Source organism: Mytilus galloprovincialis, chromosome 6 (assembly GCF_965363235.1).
Source record: "Mytilus galloprovincialis chromosome 6, xbMytGall1.hap1.1, whole genome shotgun sequence".
Classification (NCBI taxonomy): Eukaryota; Metazoa; Mollusca; class Bivalvia; order Mytilida; family Mytilidae; genus Mytilus; species Mytilus galloprovincialis.
The window spans coordinates 35,505,673-35,521,637 of NC_134843.1; the positions used below are offsets into that span (position 1 = coordinate 35,505,673).

The window sequence follows — 15,965 nt, forward strand, 5'->3', positions numbered from 1 at the left end:
TTGTTTGCATTTGCATCAATAATAATGTAATGTTGTCATTTTAATGTTATATTTAACATTGCCATTAAAGCGGGAGGTTTGGCATGCCAAAAAAACCAGTTTCAACCCACCATTTTTTTCTTAAAATGTCCTGTACCAAGTCATGAAAATGGCCATTGTTATATTATAGTTCGTTTCTTTGTGTGCTACATTTTAACGTTGTGTGTTTGTTGTGTTTATTGTTTTATATTTGATGCGTTTCCCTCAGTTTTAGTTTGTAACCTGGATTTGATTTTTCTCAATCGATTTATGAGTTTCGAACAGTGGTATACTACTGTTGCCTTTATGTAAGACACTGGCGATAGGGATTGCAGAAATTGTAAGTTTTCCTATGAACATAGGAGTTCTGTTCAAATGTTCATGATTTAGGAATAAAGACATTGTGTAATAAATAGGTTTATCATCATGAATATTGTGAAAAATAACATTTCAATCTTACAATAATACATGTATTACATTGATTATTATTGATGTAATCCATTATATTTATTACGTATAAAAGTATTTTCTAGATATAAAGTTTCTGATAGATACAATAAAGTCAGACGAGGGAATAACCATTTATTTTCAAATATGTGACTTGATATTTCTATGAACAACTGCTGATGGTAATTTAGGTGAAACCTTTAATATCTTTGTATACAAAATGTAGCTACATCTGGTGGTCGCTGTTTTCTCCTAGCAAAACAGGAATTTTGGGGCTTATTCCCAAGTTTTCAGTTAGGTTTTTAGTTTCAAAAGTTTTGAGGGATTTTTTTTATGTATTGTGTTATGTTGTCGTCATTCGTTTAAACTTGATTTCTTACAAATAAGATACCACCAAATGATCGGTTATACGAAAGAAAAAATCTATGAATCAAATGTTATCAGATTTGTTAAATCACACTTGTTTCTTGGTTTTGTCTTTTGTACAAACAAGACAGACTGTTCAAAACACAATAGAGTGCATGAGATTATTTGTATAGAACGCAAGAAACCTATAAAGTAAAGGCTTGTAATATCGGAATTAATTTGATTTATCTTTGAACATGCATTATCTATTTGCCATTGATATAAAAAAATGAGCTCTATAGTCACAAGCTTTCTTATCAGTTTGAATAGAGATGGAAACATGGAAAGTGACATAGAGACAAAAAGAGTCCACAACACGACAAAAGAGCAGAAAAACCCCAAAGGTCGCTTATTGGTCTTTAACACATCGAGAAAATCCCAGCTTCAGCTGGAACCTACACAATAATGTTTACTTGTTCAACCAAATGGACGCCACATCCGGAATATTCAAATAAACCAAAGTTAGAATTCACAAAAATCTGACAAAGACAAGTGATTCCTGATTTTGGACAGGTGCTAAATTGTGCTGGGTTAAAATGTTTCAATCCTTTCCTTATAGGCCTAGTTGCATGTTATATTTCCTATTCTAGATTCATCAAGTTTGTTATTGCAACCATCAATATCAAATTCGTTATTTATTTAATAGAATTTGTAGATAAAAAGGATACTGTTATTGATTCTTTGTGTCATTAGCAGTGTTTGGTTAATATCAAGTACTTTTTGGATGATTGATCAGAGCAATACACGAGAATATTGTGTTGTGGTTTATTATCTTGATAAATGTTGCATACAATGATACAGTTCGACTTAGTATCATACAATTGACAGCTATTATACAATTTATTGAAATTGTATTTGTCTACCGTCCAAATATAGCTGAATGATATTTTACGACTTTGATATGTATAGGAAGTAAACAAAAACGTAATTGTCAGAGCAAGCCTAAAATTAACAATTACGACACAGACAAAAAAAGTGCATGATTTTTTTATTTGTTTTAGTTGCTTTTTACTAGCTTTCAGTGCGAGTACTCTCAGGTCTGTATTAATAAACTCATCATAGATACCGGGATTAAAATTTTATATTTACGCCAGACGCGCGGTTAGTTGTCAACACTCATCAGTGAAGCTCGAATCAAAAAATGTTTTAAAGGTCAAATAAAGTACGACGTTGAAGAGCATTGAAGACCATAAATTCCTAAAAGTTTTGCCAAATACAGCTAAGGTTATCTGTTCCTGAGGTAGAAAAGCCTTATTTTTTTTCATAAATTGAAAGTTTTTTTAACAGTTAATTTATATTTATGAACATATCAATGATAACTGAATCAACTAAGTGTCTTTTTGTTGTTGGAATGTGCAAGTACTCGACCACGTCCACTCTGTGTAGTATTTGCATTTGTATCCATCTGATGAGATAATAAAATTGAGAATGGAAATGGGGAATGTGCCAAAGAGACAACAACCCGACCATAGAGCAGACAACAGCAGAAGGTCACCAACAGGTCTTCAATGCAACGAGAAATTCTCGCACCCGGAGGCGTCCTTCAGCTGGCCCCTAAACAAATATATACTGGTTCAGTGATAATAAACACCATACTAAACTCCAAATTGTACACAAGAAACTAAAAGTTAAAATAATACAAGACTAACAATGGCCAGAGGCTCCTGACTTGGGACAGGCGCAAAAATGCGGCGGGGTTAAACATGTTTGTGAGATCTCAACCCTCCCCCTATACCTCTAGCCAATGCAAAGAAGTATGCGCATAACAATACGCACATTAAAATTCAGTTCAAGAGAAGTCCGAGTCTGATGTCAGAAGATGTAACCAAAGAAAATAAATTAAATGACAATAATACATAAATAACATCAGACTACTAGCAGTTAACTGACATACCAGCTAAACTGATTGAAAAATTATGTCTTCATCATATGAATATCAGGCACAATCCTCCCCGTGAGGGGTTTAGTATCATACCATCATAACATATATGAGAAGAACATAACCCGTGTCATGCCAACAACTAAGCCTTCTTAAACTGATTTTTATAGATTGTTCTTAAGCTGTACTGTTATACCACTGTCCCAGGTTAGGAGAGTTGGGATCCCGCTAACATGTTTAACCCCTTCACATTCTGTATGTATGTGCCTGTCCAAAGTCAGGAGCCTGTAATTCAGTGGTTGTCGTTTGTGTTTGTGTTAAATACTTGTTTTTCTTTCATTTCTTGTACATACATTAGGCCGTCAGTTTTATCATTTGAATTGTTTTACATTGTCATTAGGAGCCTTTTGTAGCTGACTATGCGGTATGGGCTTTGCTCATTGTTGAAGGCCGTACGGTGACCTATAATTGTTAACTTCTGTGTCATTGAGTCTCTTGTGGAGAGTTGTCTCTTTGTCAATTATACCACATTTTTTTTTATTCATTCAATGTTTGACCTGTTATATATATCGAATGAGGATGTAAGCGAAGGGCTAAAATTGGTCCTAAGATTTTGATGTTTTTTAATGAGAACAAAATGTGTACATATTTCACATAGAAATACTTGTGATAATAATATTAAGACAAAGAAACATTTTTTAACACATTCCTTTAAGATTTTTAAAACAATGACCCCTTAAATAAAAATTATTTGCATTTTTTTTTTGAAAAAAAGAATAATCTAAGCATCTAAGGCTAAGATGTTTTGGGACCCTTTCTGTTTCTTATTTATATAAATGATATAGTAAATGACATTGCTAATGATATTAGACTTTTTGCAGATGACACCTCTTTATTTGTCATAGTAGATGATGATCATGCTGTAGCGGCTGCTTCTTTGACTGATGACTTGGATGTTATCTCAAATTGGGCAAAATCATGGGCTGTTCAATTTAATTCTAAGAAAACTAAAAATATTGTATTTACTAGAAGAGAAAGGGAGCATCCACCTGTATTTTTTGGGATAAATGGTGAAGAGGTTGAGAAAATAAATATTCACTGTCATCTTGGGATAACATTTCAGTCATCAGCTTCATGGCACACGCATATTGATATTATTTATAAAAAAGCATGCTCTCGTCTTTCTGTGCTTCGTCAAGTTAAACACTTATTAGATAGGAGTTCACTTATACGTATTTATTATGCTTTTATTAGACCTATATTAGAATATGGTGATGTTATTTGGGGCAATTGCTCCCAGCATGAGACTGAGCTTCTTGAAAATATTCAGATAGAAGCTGCTAGAATTATTACAGGATTACGACGAAATTCCTCCAGACAAAAACTTTATATTGAATTAGGTTTAGAAACTCTGGAGAATAGACGTAATAAACATAAGCTTATACTATTCTACAAAATATTAAATGGGATGACACCTGCATACTTATATGAGTTAGTTCAGCCATATCTTCCCAGACAAACCCCTTATACTTTGAGGAATGAAAATAACACTTTTCACCCGCCTCTTGCTAGAACTAGCTCTTATTTTAACAGTTTCATTCCTTCCACTATAAGACTTTGGAATAGTCTTCCTTTGAGTTTACAAAAATCACCAAGTTTGGGTATATTTAGAAGTGGACTAGATAAGTTTTATAGGACTGATGATATATTTAAACCTTTCAACTATGGGATAAGGAAACTAAATATAAGTCATTGTCAACTCAGAAATAATGCTAGCAACCTTAAATCTCATTTGTTTAATCAGTTCTTATCCGAGAACACTTTTTGCACAAACTGTAACCATCCTGTTGAGGATAACCAACATTTCTTTTTTATTTGCCCTAAGTATAATGATGTAAGACAGATCCTTCTTGATTCCATTTACTCTATTGTTGATAATGTTGACATAAATATTGAATTACTACTTTTTGGAAACAGATTATTCTCATATGATATGAATATTGCTATTTTTAAATCTGTTCAGAAATATATCAGTGACACTCAACGTTTTGTTTGAAACTTACTTTAATTTTTGTTTCATCTATTTTTATTTTTTATTTTTTTTCTACACTCCAACATTAATTCATTTATTCCACTAAGCAAGCTTAGTGTCTCTTTCAAGCCATATATATATTTCTAATGACTTATAAAGGATATTTGCATGTTTCAAGGTACTTTAAATAACTGATGATTAATTGCCTATATATTTAAATATATTTTGCATTTAGTAAGTAACACTGTTAACATATATTTGCTCGTGTGTGCTCACAAGTAGCATGCATGTTCCACTATATTGCATTATTTTAAATACAGTTGTTGTGATTGAATTATACCTTGTACATGTAATATGGAGAGAGCTTTTATAGGCTGTGCCTGTTGCTCAATCCTTTTCATATCTTAATGAATAAAATATGTTTAAAATCAAAATAAGATGAAATAAATGGGCAACCCTAACAGTATTTAAATGAACTTTAATATTTCATTTACTGCAAAGCGGAATCTCCAAAGGGATGCACACACGTGTCCGAAGAAACACCACAGTTTTGCTGAACAACTTTCATACGTCTTCCAATGGAAGTTATATCGGTCTTGTAACTTGTATACGTTCCTGTTATACCAATCTAGAAGCAAAGGGGAACTTTCTGTCTCTATCATTTATTTTAGGAGCTTTGAACGTTTAGGTTCTTAAACCATTATTATTATGACAATGATGTAAAACAAATGTTTGATTACATGTATGCTTCTAATATATTAAATTTTCATTCTGTTTAAAAGTATGAATTGCTATATTGACGTCAACTCGTGGCCTTTTAATCATAATTATCAGTAAACGTTTATTTTCATTTCAGGGGCTTTTTTAATTCCGTATGCGGTCATGTTGGCTATTGAAGGAATACCTCTTTTCTATCTAGAGTTAGCGATTGGACAACGATTGCGCAAAGGTGCCGTTGGCGCCTGGAATCAAGTCTCGCCATATCTTCAAGGAGTTGGTATCGCTTCAGCAGCTGTATCATTTAACCTTGCATTGTATTATAACACAATCATGGCGTGGTGTGTTTTATATCTCGTCCAAAGTTTTCAAAGTCCTCTTCCATGGTCCACATGTCCGACACATGTCGAGGGTAACCTTACTATTGTAAATAAAGAATGTCAGGTGAGTCATCTGAAAAATAGAATTTATGGATTAAGAAATACAAAAATATGTATTTAGGGACTAAATCGAAAATATAATGCAGGATCACAAATAGCATTATGCATATAAGATCGAAGAACAATAGACAAAAATAGTCCATATAACACCACAGACAAAATAGAACACGATCTTTCCAAATAGAATAAATTACAATGTAAATTCAGGTTCTCGTTGAGGCCAAGGACGTCCTGTTAAACAAAGAACTTTTAAAATCTGTTGATTTTTTTTTTACCTTCACACATAGTTTACAATTGTTTCTAAAATAGTTTAAGTCAACACCGGTTTGATGTTTTTATTGGTGTAAAAATTAATAAAAGAAGAAGAACCAATGAAAACTACATTAATTTTTTGCATTTTTTTTTTTGTAACTCTGCAAGAATATTTTAAAAAAAAAAGGTAAATTTTAATTATCTGCGGTTTATTTTTCATTGTGTTAAATGTTCACTGAATGATTTAATTTTACTGCAAACATAAATTTCTGTTTACTCTATAAGGTTTTATGGGATGAGTAACACTGCCTCTTCATGAACATCTGCCGTCACCTATTTTTATTTTTTTTTTTTTGTCGTTAAGGCGATGCATGTTAGACTCTTCGTTTCTTTCTCTTAAACATGCCATTAACAGTCATTTGTTCTCTGGTGAATAGGTATTAACTTCATATTTTCAACAGATTCCCCGGCTTGCTGAATCGTACTGTAAATAATCTACCCAATAACCCACGTCGACAATACTTTTAACATAAGATTTGATCTCACTAGCATGCATTTTGTAGTCTTTCGAGACTCTTTTCAGTTCTTGACAATAAAATGAGACAGTTATGTATTTCTGTTTGCGATAATGATGCTTTAATGACTTATTTGCATGTTAAAAAATAATTTGTGTGTTCACATTAATTACATAAAATCCATAATGATATTAGGAGATAAAAATAGATTTTAAGTGTAATTGAATTTAATTGTAAATTTACATGGTAAATTTGTATTCTTGGTTATAGGTGTTCTAATTTTAGAAATTCCTCAAATGCAAGATTTTAATCAGTATTAAGCATAATTATACATTTAACTTGTTGAATGTGCCTGTTATACTGTCATCAACGTAGTAAATGAAAATGGTTATCACCAAGAACATTTTGCTAATAAAAAAAAAGCATAAACATTTACTTAATAGCCGAAGCCTACCTTCATGTGCGGGATTTCTTGCTGTGTTGAAAACTCATGGGCGACTTTCGGCTGTTTTCTGCTCTTGGATTGAGTTGTTGTCTTTTTTTGACAATTTCTTCGTTTAATTATTAGTTGTTTTGTCTTCTAGATTAGCGGTCCAACGACATATTTTTGGTACAGAGAAACATTAAATGTAGCACCATCAATTAATTCAAAAAGTGTTCTAAACTGGAAGTTAGTGTTAGCTCTGTTGGCAGCTTGGGTTGTTGTCTTCCTTTGTATGGTAAAAGGCATCAAGTCATCTGGAAAAGTAAGTGATTCATTGTGTGTAACATATTTGCGCGGAACTATTTATAGACTTGTGGCATATAATGGTTTCTTTAGATATGTTTTATGTGTGTATTCTTTTAAAATTAATGTAGCTGTTTAACTATACATGTACAAACAATAATAACGGGATAATCTATTTCCAAGTGTTTCTGCGTAACTTATTTCTTAAAGAATAAAGGAATTCCCTACAGTATATATGGCATGTTTATGTAGCACAGTTGTCTTTGAATTAGTTAAGTCTTACTTGATAGTCAAATTTAATCTACAGCCTTTGTTCTTCCAATGCAAGTTTCAAGCTGAAAGTTTTATTAGTAAACACTGTATACACAAACACCAGGGAAAACAGCTCTATATTAGTAGTATTAGTAAACAAGGCACCACATCTATATGCCTTATTAAGCTTGAAATTCTTCTTTGTTTTAATATTGTTTCATAAAGGTCATATTAGTTACATAGTGTGTTGGTGACCTTATACGATATATACGGAGTCAGTAAATATGGGAGCAGCTCGAACCCCATATGGAATTTACTGAACCCGTATAAGTCGTATTAGGTCACTAACACACTATGTGACGAATTTATCTTACGGACTATCTTTATTTGTTGAATTTAGACTAGAGTCTTATTTGCAATTTAACCACATTTTCTTTATACTGAAGTGTTCAATTTTAAGAACCTACTTTCATTGGTCTGCACACAAGAACTGTGTATTGCAATAAGCCCCGCTTCCTACTAACCTTATATGGAATATTCACGGTCTCCACGCTGACTATTTTAACCAAGCATATTCCTAGAAATGTATAGGAGCTAAGGTGGTATTATAAGTTATCTACGTTCATATCTGTAGATATGGATATTTTAACACCCTGAAGTACCCAAGTACACCATGAGGCGTAGCCGAAGGGTGTACAGGGTACTGAAGGGTGTTAAAATATCCATATCTACGGATATGAACGTAGATAACGAATTTATCCCCGGTCTTAGTCCGAATCGGGCGGGTTTTATGGAAATTCGGGTACAAAGTGTATTGTGAAAACAACGTTTTTTTCATCATCTAAAAAAGTTTTATTGAAATTTGGAAATTTTACATAGCTTCTACGGGGTATAGGGTACTACCTTGGTTTGGTAGAACCCTACAGGTAGTCATATATAAGACGTTTTTAATACGGAGACAGAGAAAATGAATTGAGTCAAATTTGGCGCTCAATGTTGTGAGAGTTACGTCATAGATGGTGTGACGTCAACGTGGGTCATTTGCATAGCTAGGTCAGTAGTCCCATTCCTTGAAAATGTGGCAGTCAAGTGATGCATTTAATGAAATGAGTGTAAATGATCGGCATAATAGGACAAAATCGTTAATGAATTAAATATTTAATTACAAACATCATGGATAATCTACAGAATTCAATATTTCACAAGGAGCAATCATGGAACTAAGGAAAACTTGCGTGAAGTTCCCCGGGATAATGGTTAGCAACGTCCGGGGATATGGGTTAGCAACACCCAGGAGCTATGGGTTTTGTAACGACGTGCGTTAACCAATCAAAATCCTACATATATACTAAGCCGGGGATAATATATACACGTTTCATAAAGACTCCGTCGTTTTGTTCGAAACCAACAAATGTCCAATCATAACTGCACGAGCTTAACATGACATTGTTTGCATAGGAATACTTTTAAAAATAAAGTAAACTAAAAGCTTGATTGAACTTGTAATTATAAGGTTTCAACATTGAGTGTAATTATAAGAATTTGAGTTTTCTATATATTCTATTTTAGAAGGGTTAACCGAACGCACAGTTTTGTCAGATATACAAACGGAATCGAGATAGTACAAACAAATACGCCCTTTATTGCTTGCTGTTCGGTGTGAGCCAAAGTTCCGTGTTGAAGGCCATACCTTGACCTATAATGGTTTACTCTTATAAATTGTTACTTGGATGGAGAGCTGTCTCATTGGCACTCATACCACATCTTCCTATATCTACTAACTGATCAACGTATCAGAATTAAAAAGAAAACCAAAACGTTATCGGAATTCGCAGAGCAAAAGAAGGGCCATTTTCCTAACTACAAACAGATCTACTCTTACATGTATCGTATTGAACCGATTTTACAATACCCGACTTCTATTATATATATGTATGCTTGCATGGTTAAGATGAAAAATGAGTAAACAAAAGTGTTTTTTCTTCGTTATGCTTAGCTGTATGTTTTCAGAATTCCAATTATGAAGACTGTCTGGTAAAATTACGGATATGAAATGAGATACACGAACCTTATGCATTTTCATAGTGGTTTGTCACAAAATATGTTCAAAGAATGCATTGATTTCTTCCATTTATATCTTATTGTGGGAGGAATATTTAATGTTTTCATTAACCATTTGACTTTTGACATTTATTTGAAAGCCATTTCGAACGTCTGTAATTCAAGAATGGTTATGAAGGCAATTAACGAGTTGGAGACAATGTTGACTTCGTGCTTGTGATAATTACGGTTTTATGTGTCGGCCTTTATTAATCTAAGATGAAGAAATAGCACTGTACAACAAATTATATGCAAGGCAAATTTTATATCTTTCAAAATCAAACATTAAAAAAGTATAAATGTTTTATTATTTCAGGTTGTATATTTTACTGCAACTTTTCCGTACGTAGTTCTTGTAATATTTTTCTTTCGTGGTATAACTCTTCATGGGTATCAAAGTGGATTGGAACATTTGTTTATACCTGAGGTAAAGGAATAAAAATATAAAAAATGTACATTGTACATTGCGAACTTTTAACTTGCATGTTTATATGTAACATCTTTATAGCACATATGATTTTTTTTTTTAATTTCTAGTGACAGTTGATTAACCAAAAATGCAGATTCATTTAGGAAAATTCTATGTGTAAATCTAAAACACTATTATCTTTGAAATTCATTTGCTCTACTTCGAAATAAGTCAATAAGTCCAATTGTAAATCAGCTACTAAAAAGAATGGCAACCGATATCATATCATATGTATAAAAAACAACGGTCGTTTCCAAACCCTTCTCAGTATATATAAAAAAAAAAATCTTTGAAAAGTTGTTGTAATAGTCAGCTGAAAACATGAACACAAGCTGTAACAGAGAGATTTAAACACACAGTGTGCATGCAATATGGATGAAAAAAATAATCATGCTTACGAAGATCCTACATTTCTACTTTCTGTTTGAAGACCTTTCGGGGTCATATATGGTTTTGTCTTGTTGGTGCAAAGCTTCAAAACAATTGAAAGCTGAAATATCATTGGCTGATGTTATAAGTACCAGAAATTTTAGTAGAATAAAGTGTTGTCTGATCTTCGTAGACGAAGCTTTTACCCAGGATAGGTTTTTTTCAATTAGATTGTTGTGAATAAACCCATTTCAAATATTTAAACAATTCACTTCGATGGTTGATTTTGTTCTTTAGTTAAGGAATGACTGTAATATTTTTTCTGTCTATGAAGAAATAACATAAAAAATTTGGTGCATACTGAATAACTCGCGAAGCGGGTTATTTAACAGTGTGCACCACATTTTTTATATTATTTCGAATAGACAGAAAAAATATTACAGTCATTTCTTATAATTTAATTCTAAATTTCATTTTAAACCGTAGAAAACCTTGAAAAAACGTTGATGACGTCACGGTCACATGACTAAATTATGTCTATGCTCTGATAACAAAATAACGTCAGCCAATCAGAAGACGCGTTACATCCAAAATTAAATTATTCGGGTATGTAGTTTAAAATACATTTGCATCTCCTTAACTGCCTTTTACATTTTGTTCTCCACGTTTCGGATGACATGTATGCCAGATATTTACACAAAAAGTCATACAATATAGACCAGTTTTATTTTATTTTTTTAGAATAGGCTAAAATTTCAGAGATTTGTAAAGATGACCCTTTTAAAAATAGTCAAAATTAAAAACATAGTGGCTTTATCCGCTTCTTACGACAGGCTTTTCGTTTATCAAGTACAAGGTTTCCTCTCTTGAATGATATTTAAATAGGCATGTGTTCCGTGGGAATCTGCCCTCAGTCTAAACAACTTTCGTTCTATTTCAGTGGAAAAAGTTAGCCGATCCACAAGTATGGTTAGATGCAGCAACACAGATATTCTATTCTTTTGGTTTAGCTTTTGGTTGTCTGATAGCCCTGGCATCGTATAACCCAGTGCGGAGTAATTTTGTTGCAGAAGCCTTTTTTGTTACCATTGCTGATTTCTTCACATCTATATTCACTGCCACAGTTGTATTTTGTGTGTTAGGTATGGTTGATGAATACTAGTCTGAGTAATTCCCATAGGATGACTAATCGAATACATCTTAACTGACATTTCGTTTGAATAATTTCAAGTTATTTATTACGGGAAACTTCCATGCATGTAGTAATTTGACATTAATGAATTTCTATTTATTACATAACATTATTTTTTCACTGTTTTCACATTTATGTAGCGTTAACTAACTACAATATATTGCTATCGATTGTGCAACCTAATGACTGTCAGATTAAAACCTGGAAGATTTCACAAGGATTGAAGGAAATTCAAACATATTTTTAACAGCATTACAAAAATAGATTTTGAACGAATTGCTTTGTATATCTTGTATCATTGGCTTATATATACATGAAAGACTACAAGCAATAAATGAAAATAGGAAATTACAAAAGGTTTATCAAAAGTCATAGGTTATCGATAATTATAGGTTATCGAAAGTCATAGGTTATCGAAAGTCATAGGTTATCGAAAATCATAGGTTATCGATAATCATACAACAAAATAATTACAACATGCAGAAGAAAAAAGTAGAAAGATATAAAATTGAACTTCATGAACCCTTATTAACTCCATATAAAATGCTTTTGACATAACCCCACCATAAATACCAGGATAAAAAACTGTGTACGCCAGACGCGAATTCCGACTACAAAAGACTCATCAGTGACGCTCGAACCAAACAAAAAGAAATTAAAAACTTAAAGTACGAAGTTAAGTTTACACAATTTTGAAATTGTAATTATATAAAATAAGAAGATGTGGTATGGTTGCAAATGAGACAAAAGACCAAATGACAAAGAAATTAACAGGTATAGGTCACCGTACGGCCTTCAACAATAAGCAAAACTCATGCCTTTATCTATATAATTGTTTTTTTCAGGATTTAAGGCTACTGCCACATATGAAGAGTGTTTGAGAGATAATAATATAACGATGTCCACATCAGATGGAAACGGGACAGTAACTAAGTGTGATTTCAAAACTATAATTTCCGAGGTTAGTTAAATTAAATTTATCAGATGTAAATATTCATAGACGAATCGAATATTATACTGAGCATCAAATATTGAATAACGTTCACGTTTAAGAATTTTATCTTCCAATGTTAGAAAGTTAGTTTGTAGGTTCAAATGTTCCAAAAATTCAACAACTAATATTTGAACTTAAAAATTCAATCTTATATCGAATATTATACTGAGCATCAAATATTGAATAAGTTCACGTTTAAGAATTTTATCTTCTAATATTAGAAAGTTAATTTGTAGGTTCAAATGTTCCAAAAATTCAACAACTGATATTTGAACTTAAAAATTCAATCTTAAACATGGTCTACTCAAAATTTTAAATATCTTTTTCAGATATTTAAAAACTTAATTCTCATCATCGAAATTAATTGCAGACTTTTGTTATCATTTTCTGCAAAGTCGATTTGATCCCTATGTGCAAATACACAGTTTTGTTACTTCCCAATTTGGTCAGATACTTTTACTCGTATACATTTGCTTTGCTAATGACTGTTTTTCATTTGATATTCTAACAGTGTTTCCTATTTATCATATTATGTTTTGATAAATTGGAATTCAAACTTGTGTATCATTCCTTTTTTGGCTAGTATATCTCAGTACCCATGGGTACCAGCTGTCCATTTACAAATCCATGATTTGTATGCTGTTAAAAACTTATTGTCGTGTACAGCAAATATTGATCTCGTTAACCTTGCATTTGAAGGTTATTTGAAGTATAGATAGGCGGTTATAGAGTGTGAATTAAGGATCTTTAAATCTATATTTTGTTGCCTAACTTGGGTTTTAACTTTTTCATTGATAAAATTCACAATTACGAAAAGATACTCGCAAATCGCTGTACAATTAGGCAAGTCCGAAACAAACAGTTTTTAAATTTTGCCGACAGAACATGCGGGAAAGCGTTCAAGACACGGACCGATAACGTTTTTTTTTCACAAAAAATGGCGTTTTCTGTGAAAAAAAAGATTATTTCAAAGTCAAATTTAGAAAGTTCAAAATACTACATTTATTCGTTTTATCACAAATATTCCCGACTTTGTATGGTTCAGAGGAGTTGCAGCTCAATGAATTCGGTCCCTTCCTTTAGTCGAATACTAGTAGATAATGTTGTTGTTCTATCGTTGTATCTGGTTTTGAATGACACCAATTTCCTTACTCGAAGTTTGAAACAATACAACAAGTTTTTTTTTGTTCATTGTATTTAAACGATACACCGTTCTTGACGATCGAGGTATCAAAGTTCCACGATAACATTGGTCCATATATATATGTACTGTTTAAGACGTTGCTGTATGGCATATGCTTCAAAGTAAAGCCGCCGATATTACAGTATGATTTTGTATTGTATGTTTTCTAAACCAGTCTCAGTAATTGTGAGCATTCTTGATTAGGTTTTAACAATTAATTTTGGTTCTTTAATAATTTTGTCATCTTTAAGCCTGTATCATAAAATTAAAACTTTTATTGTTCTAAATTTTCTTTGTTATAAAATTGTGTGTAGGTATATAAGAGAAGTTGTGGTATATAATTGACAATGAGACAACTCTCAATAACTGACCAAATGACACAGAAATTAACAACTTTAGGTCACCGTATGGCCTTCAACAATGAGCAAAGCCCACACCATATATAGTTATCTATTGTTGAAAACTGCGTATTTATCTTTATGGAACTTTAAGCTTCAAATTATTTTATCTTTGGGATGCTGTTTTATTTCATGTATACAATGTATTTATGTACCAGAATCATTTATTTCACAGAATTTTTTTTTTAAAATAGCACACAGTAAAATTAAAGTTAATGGAATATATGTTTTGTAAGTCTGCAGCACAAAATGCAATATCTTTCTCATTTCAGTCAGCTTCAGGTACAGGCCTAGCATTTATAGCGTTTACAGAAGCCATTAATCAGTTTCCGGTTCCTCAATTATGGTCCGTTCTGTTTTTCCTGATGTTGTTTACCCTAGGTCTTGACAGTATGTTTGGCACGCTAGAGGGAGCACTGACTTCCATTAATGATATGATGTTATTTCCTACGGCAAGGAAGGAAGTTGTATGTGGTAAGTTTATTCGAACTCCGAAACAGCGGTTACGTCCTCTTTACTACGCTACGAAGTGCTGGTGGCAGTGATGATAGTTTAGCGAAGCAACGTCACCACTGTTTCGGAGTTTGAAGTTTATTAACAATTAGCTCTTCTTTGATCCCGTATTTTGATCATATTAATCATGTCATATAACGCGATTGATAACTAATATCTTAAGCTTTTGATGAATGTCATCATCAACAAACAGCTAGCAGTTATATAAAGTAAATATTGACCTATTGTTCATTTTAGGCTTTTAAAGTGTGGGTGTAACATAAACTATCTGCTGTATAAGTAGTGTTCAAAAATAGTAAAGAACCAATGAGTGTTCCATATTTAAGTTAGTTTGTTTGTTCAGATGTGATGTCACATTGGACAGCTGATGTTAAGTTTGATTATAAAGAGACATCTTGTTTTGAACAGAAATAATTAAACTAGAGCTGTGTTAAGTTACCTTTAGGCAAGGATATTGGATTATAATAAAACTGCAAAAAATAGCATTCTTCATATTCTATTAAGATTGACATTATGTCAAAGGGAAAGATCATAACATCGGAATTGTCAATATGTGTCGTGCATTTGACATGTGAACCAGAGTCGAAAGAACCACAGTTAGATATGGATTCTCCACTCGATTGTATTCCCGAATTAGATCAAAACCAAAAATGCTTGTTACTCTGTTTTCAGATATATGGACACAACTCCTGTAATTGTTAGTTCCTAATACTTGTCATTTCTTTATATTAGAATTTTGACTAATGACAAGACATGTGAAAAAAAAAATCTAAATTGTACTATTATGCCTCTGCTAACGTAAATGGTCAATATATTGATTGGCCGTACGGTGACCTATAGTTCTTAATTTCTGTGTCATTTTGGTCTTTTGTGGATAGTTGTCTCATTGGCAACCACATCTTCTTTTTTATATTGTACATCCTAAGATCCATAAGATGTCTCTCTGGAGTGTATGTCTTTGTGTTTTCCTTTGTCATCTATGTATACATGTAGTCCTTAAAGTAAGTACTCTTCGAGGAAAATAGCTTATTGGCAATACAAGATTGCAACTTAAGGAACTGAA

The 15,965-nt window shown here is 32.3% G+C and overlaps 1 protein-coding gene across 1 annotated transcript in view; it reads left to right on the forward strand.

The window, feature by feature from the left end:
* Positions 1-15,965, forward strand: part of LOC143079467 (sodium-dependent neutral amino acid transporter B(0)AT3-like) — a 51,289-nt gene that overhangs the window by 26,585 nt on the left and 8,739 nt on the right. The window contains exons 2-7 of the mRNA XM_076254816.1: positions 5,638-5,942; positions 7,290-7,451; positions 10,101-10,211; positions 11,563-11,764; positions 12,660-12,775; positions 14,662-14,863. Of these exons, the coding sequence (XP_076110931.1) occupies positions 5,638-5,942; positions 7,290-7,451; positions 10,101-10,211; positions 11,563-11,764; positions 12,660-12,775; positions 14,662-14,863 (1,098 nt within the window). The remainder of the gene's footprint in view (positions 1-5,637; positions 5,943-7,289; positions 7,452-10,100; positions 10,212-11,562; positions 11,765-12,659; positions 12,776-14,661; positions 14,864-15,965) is intronic.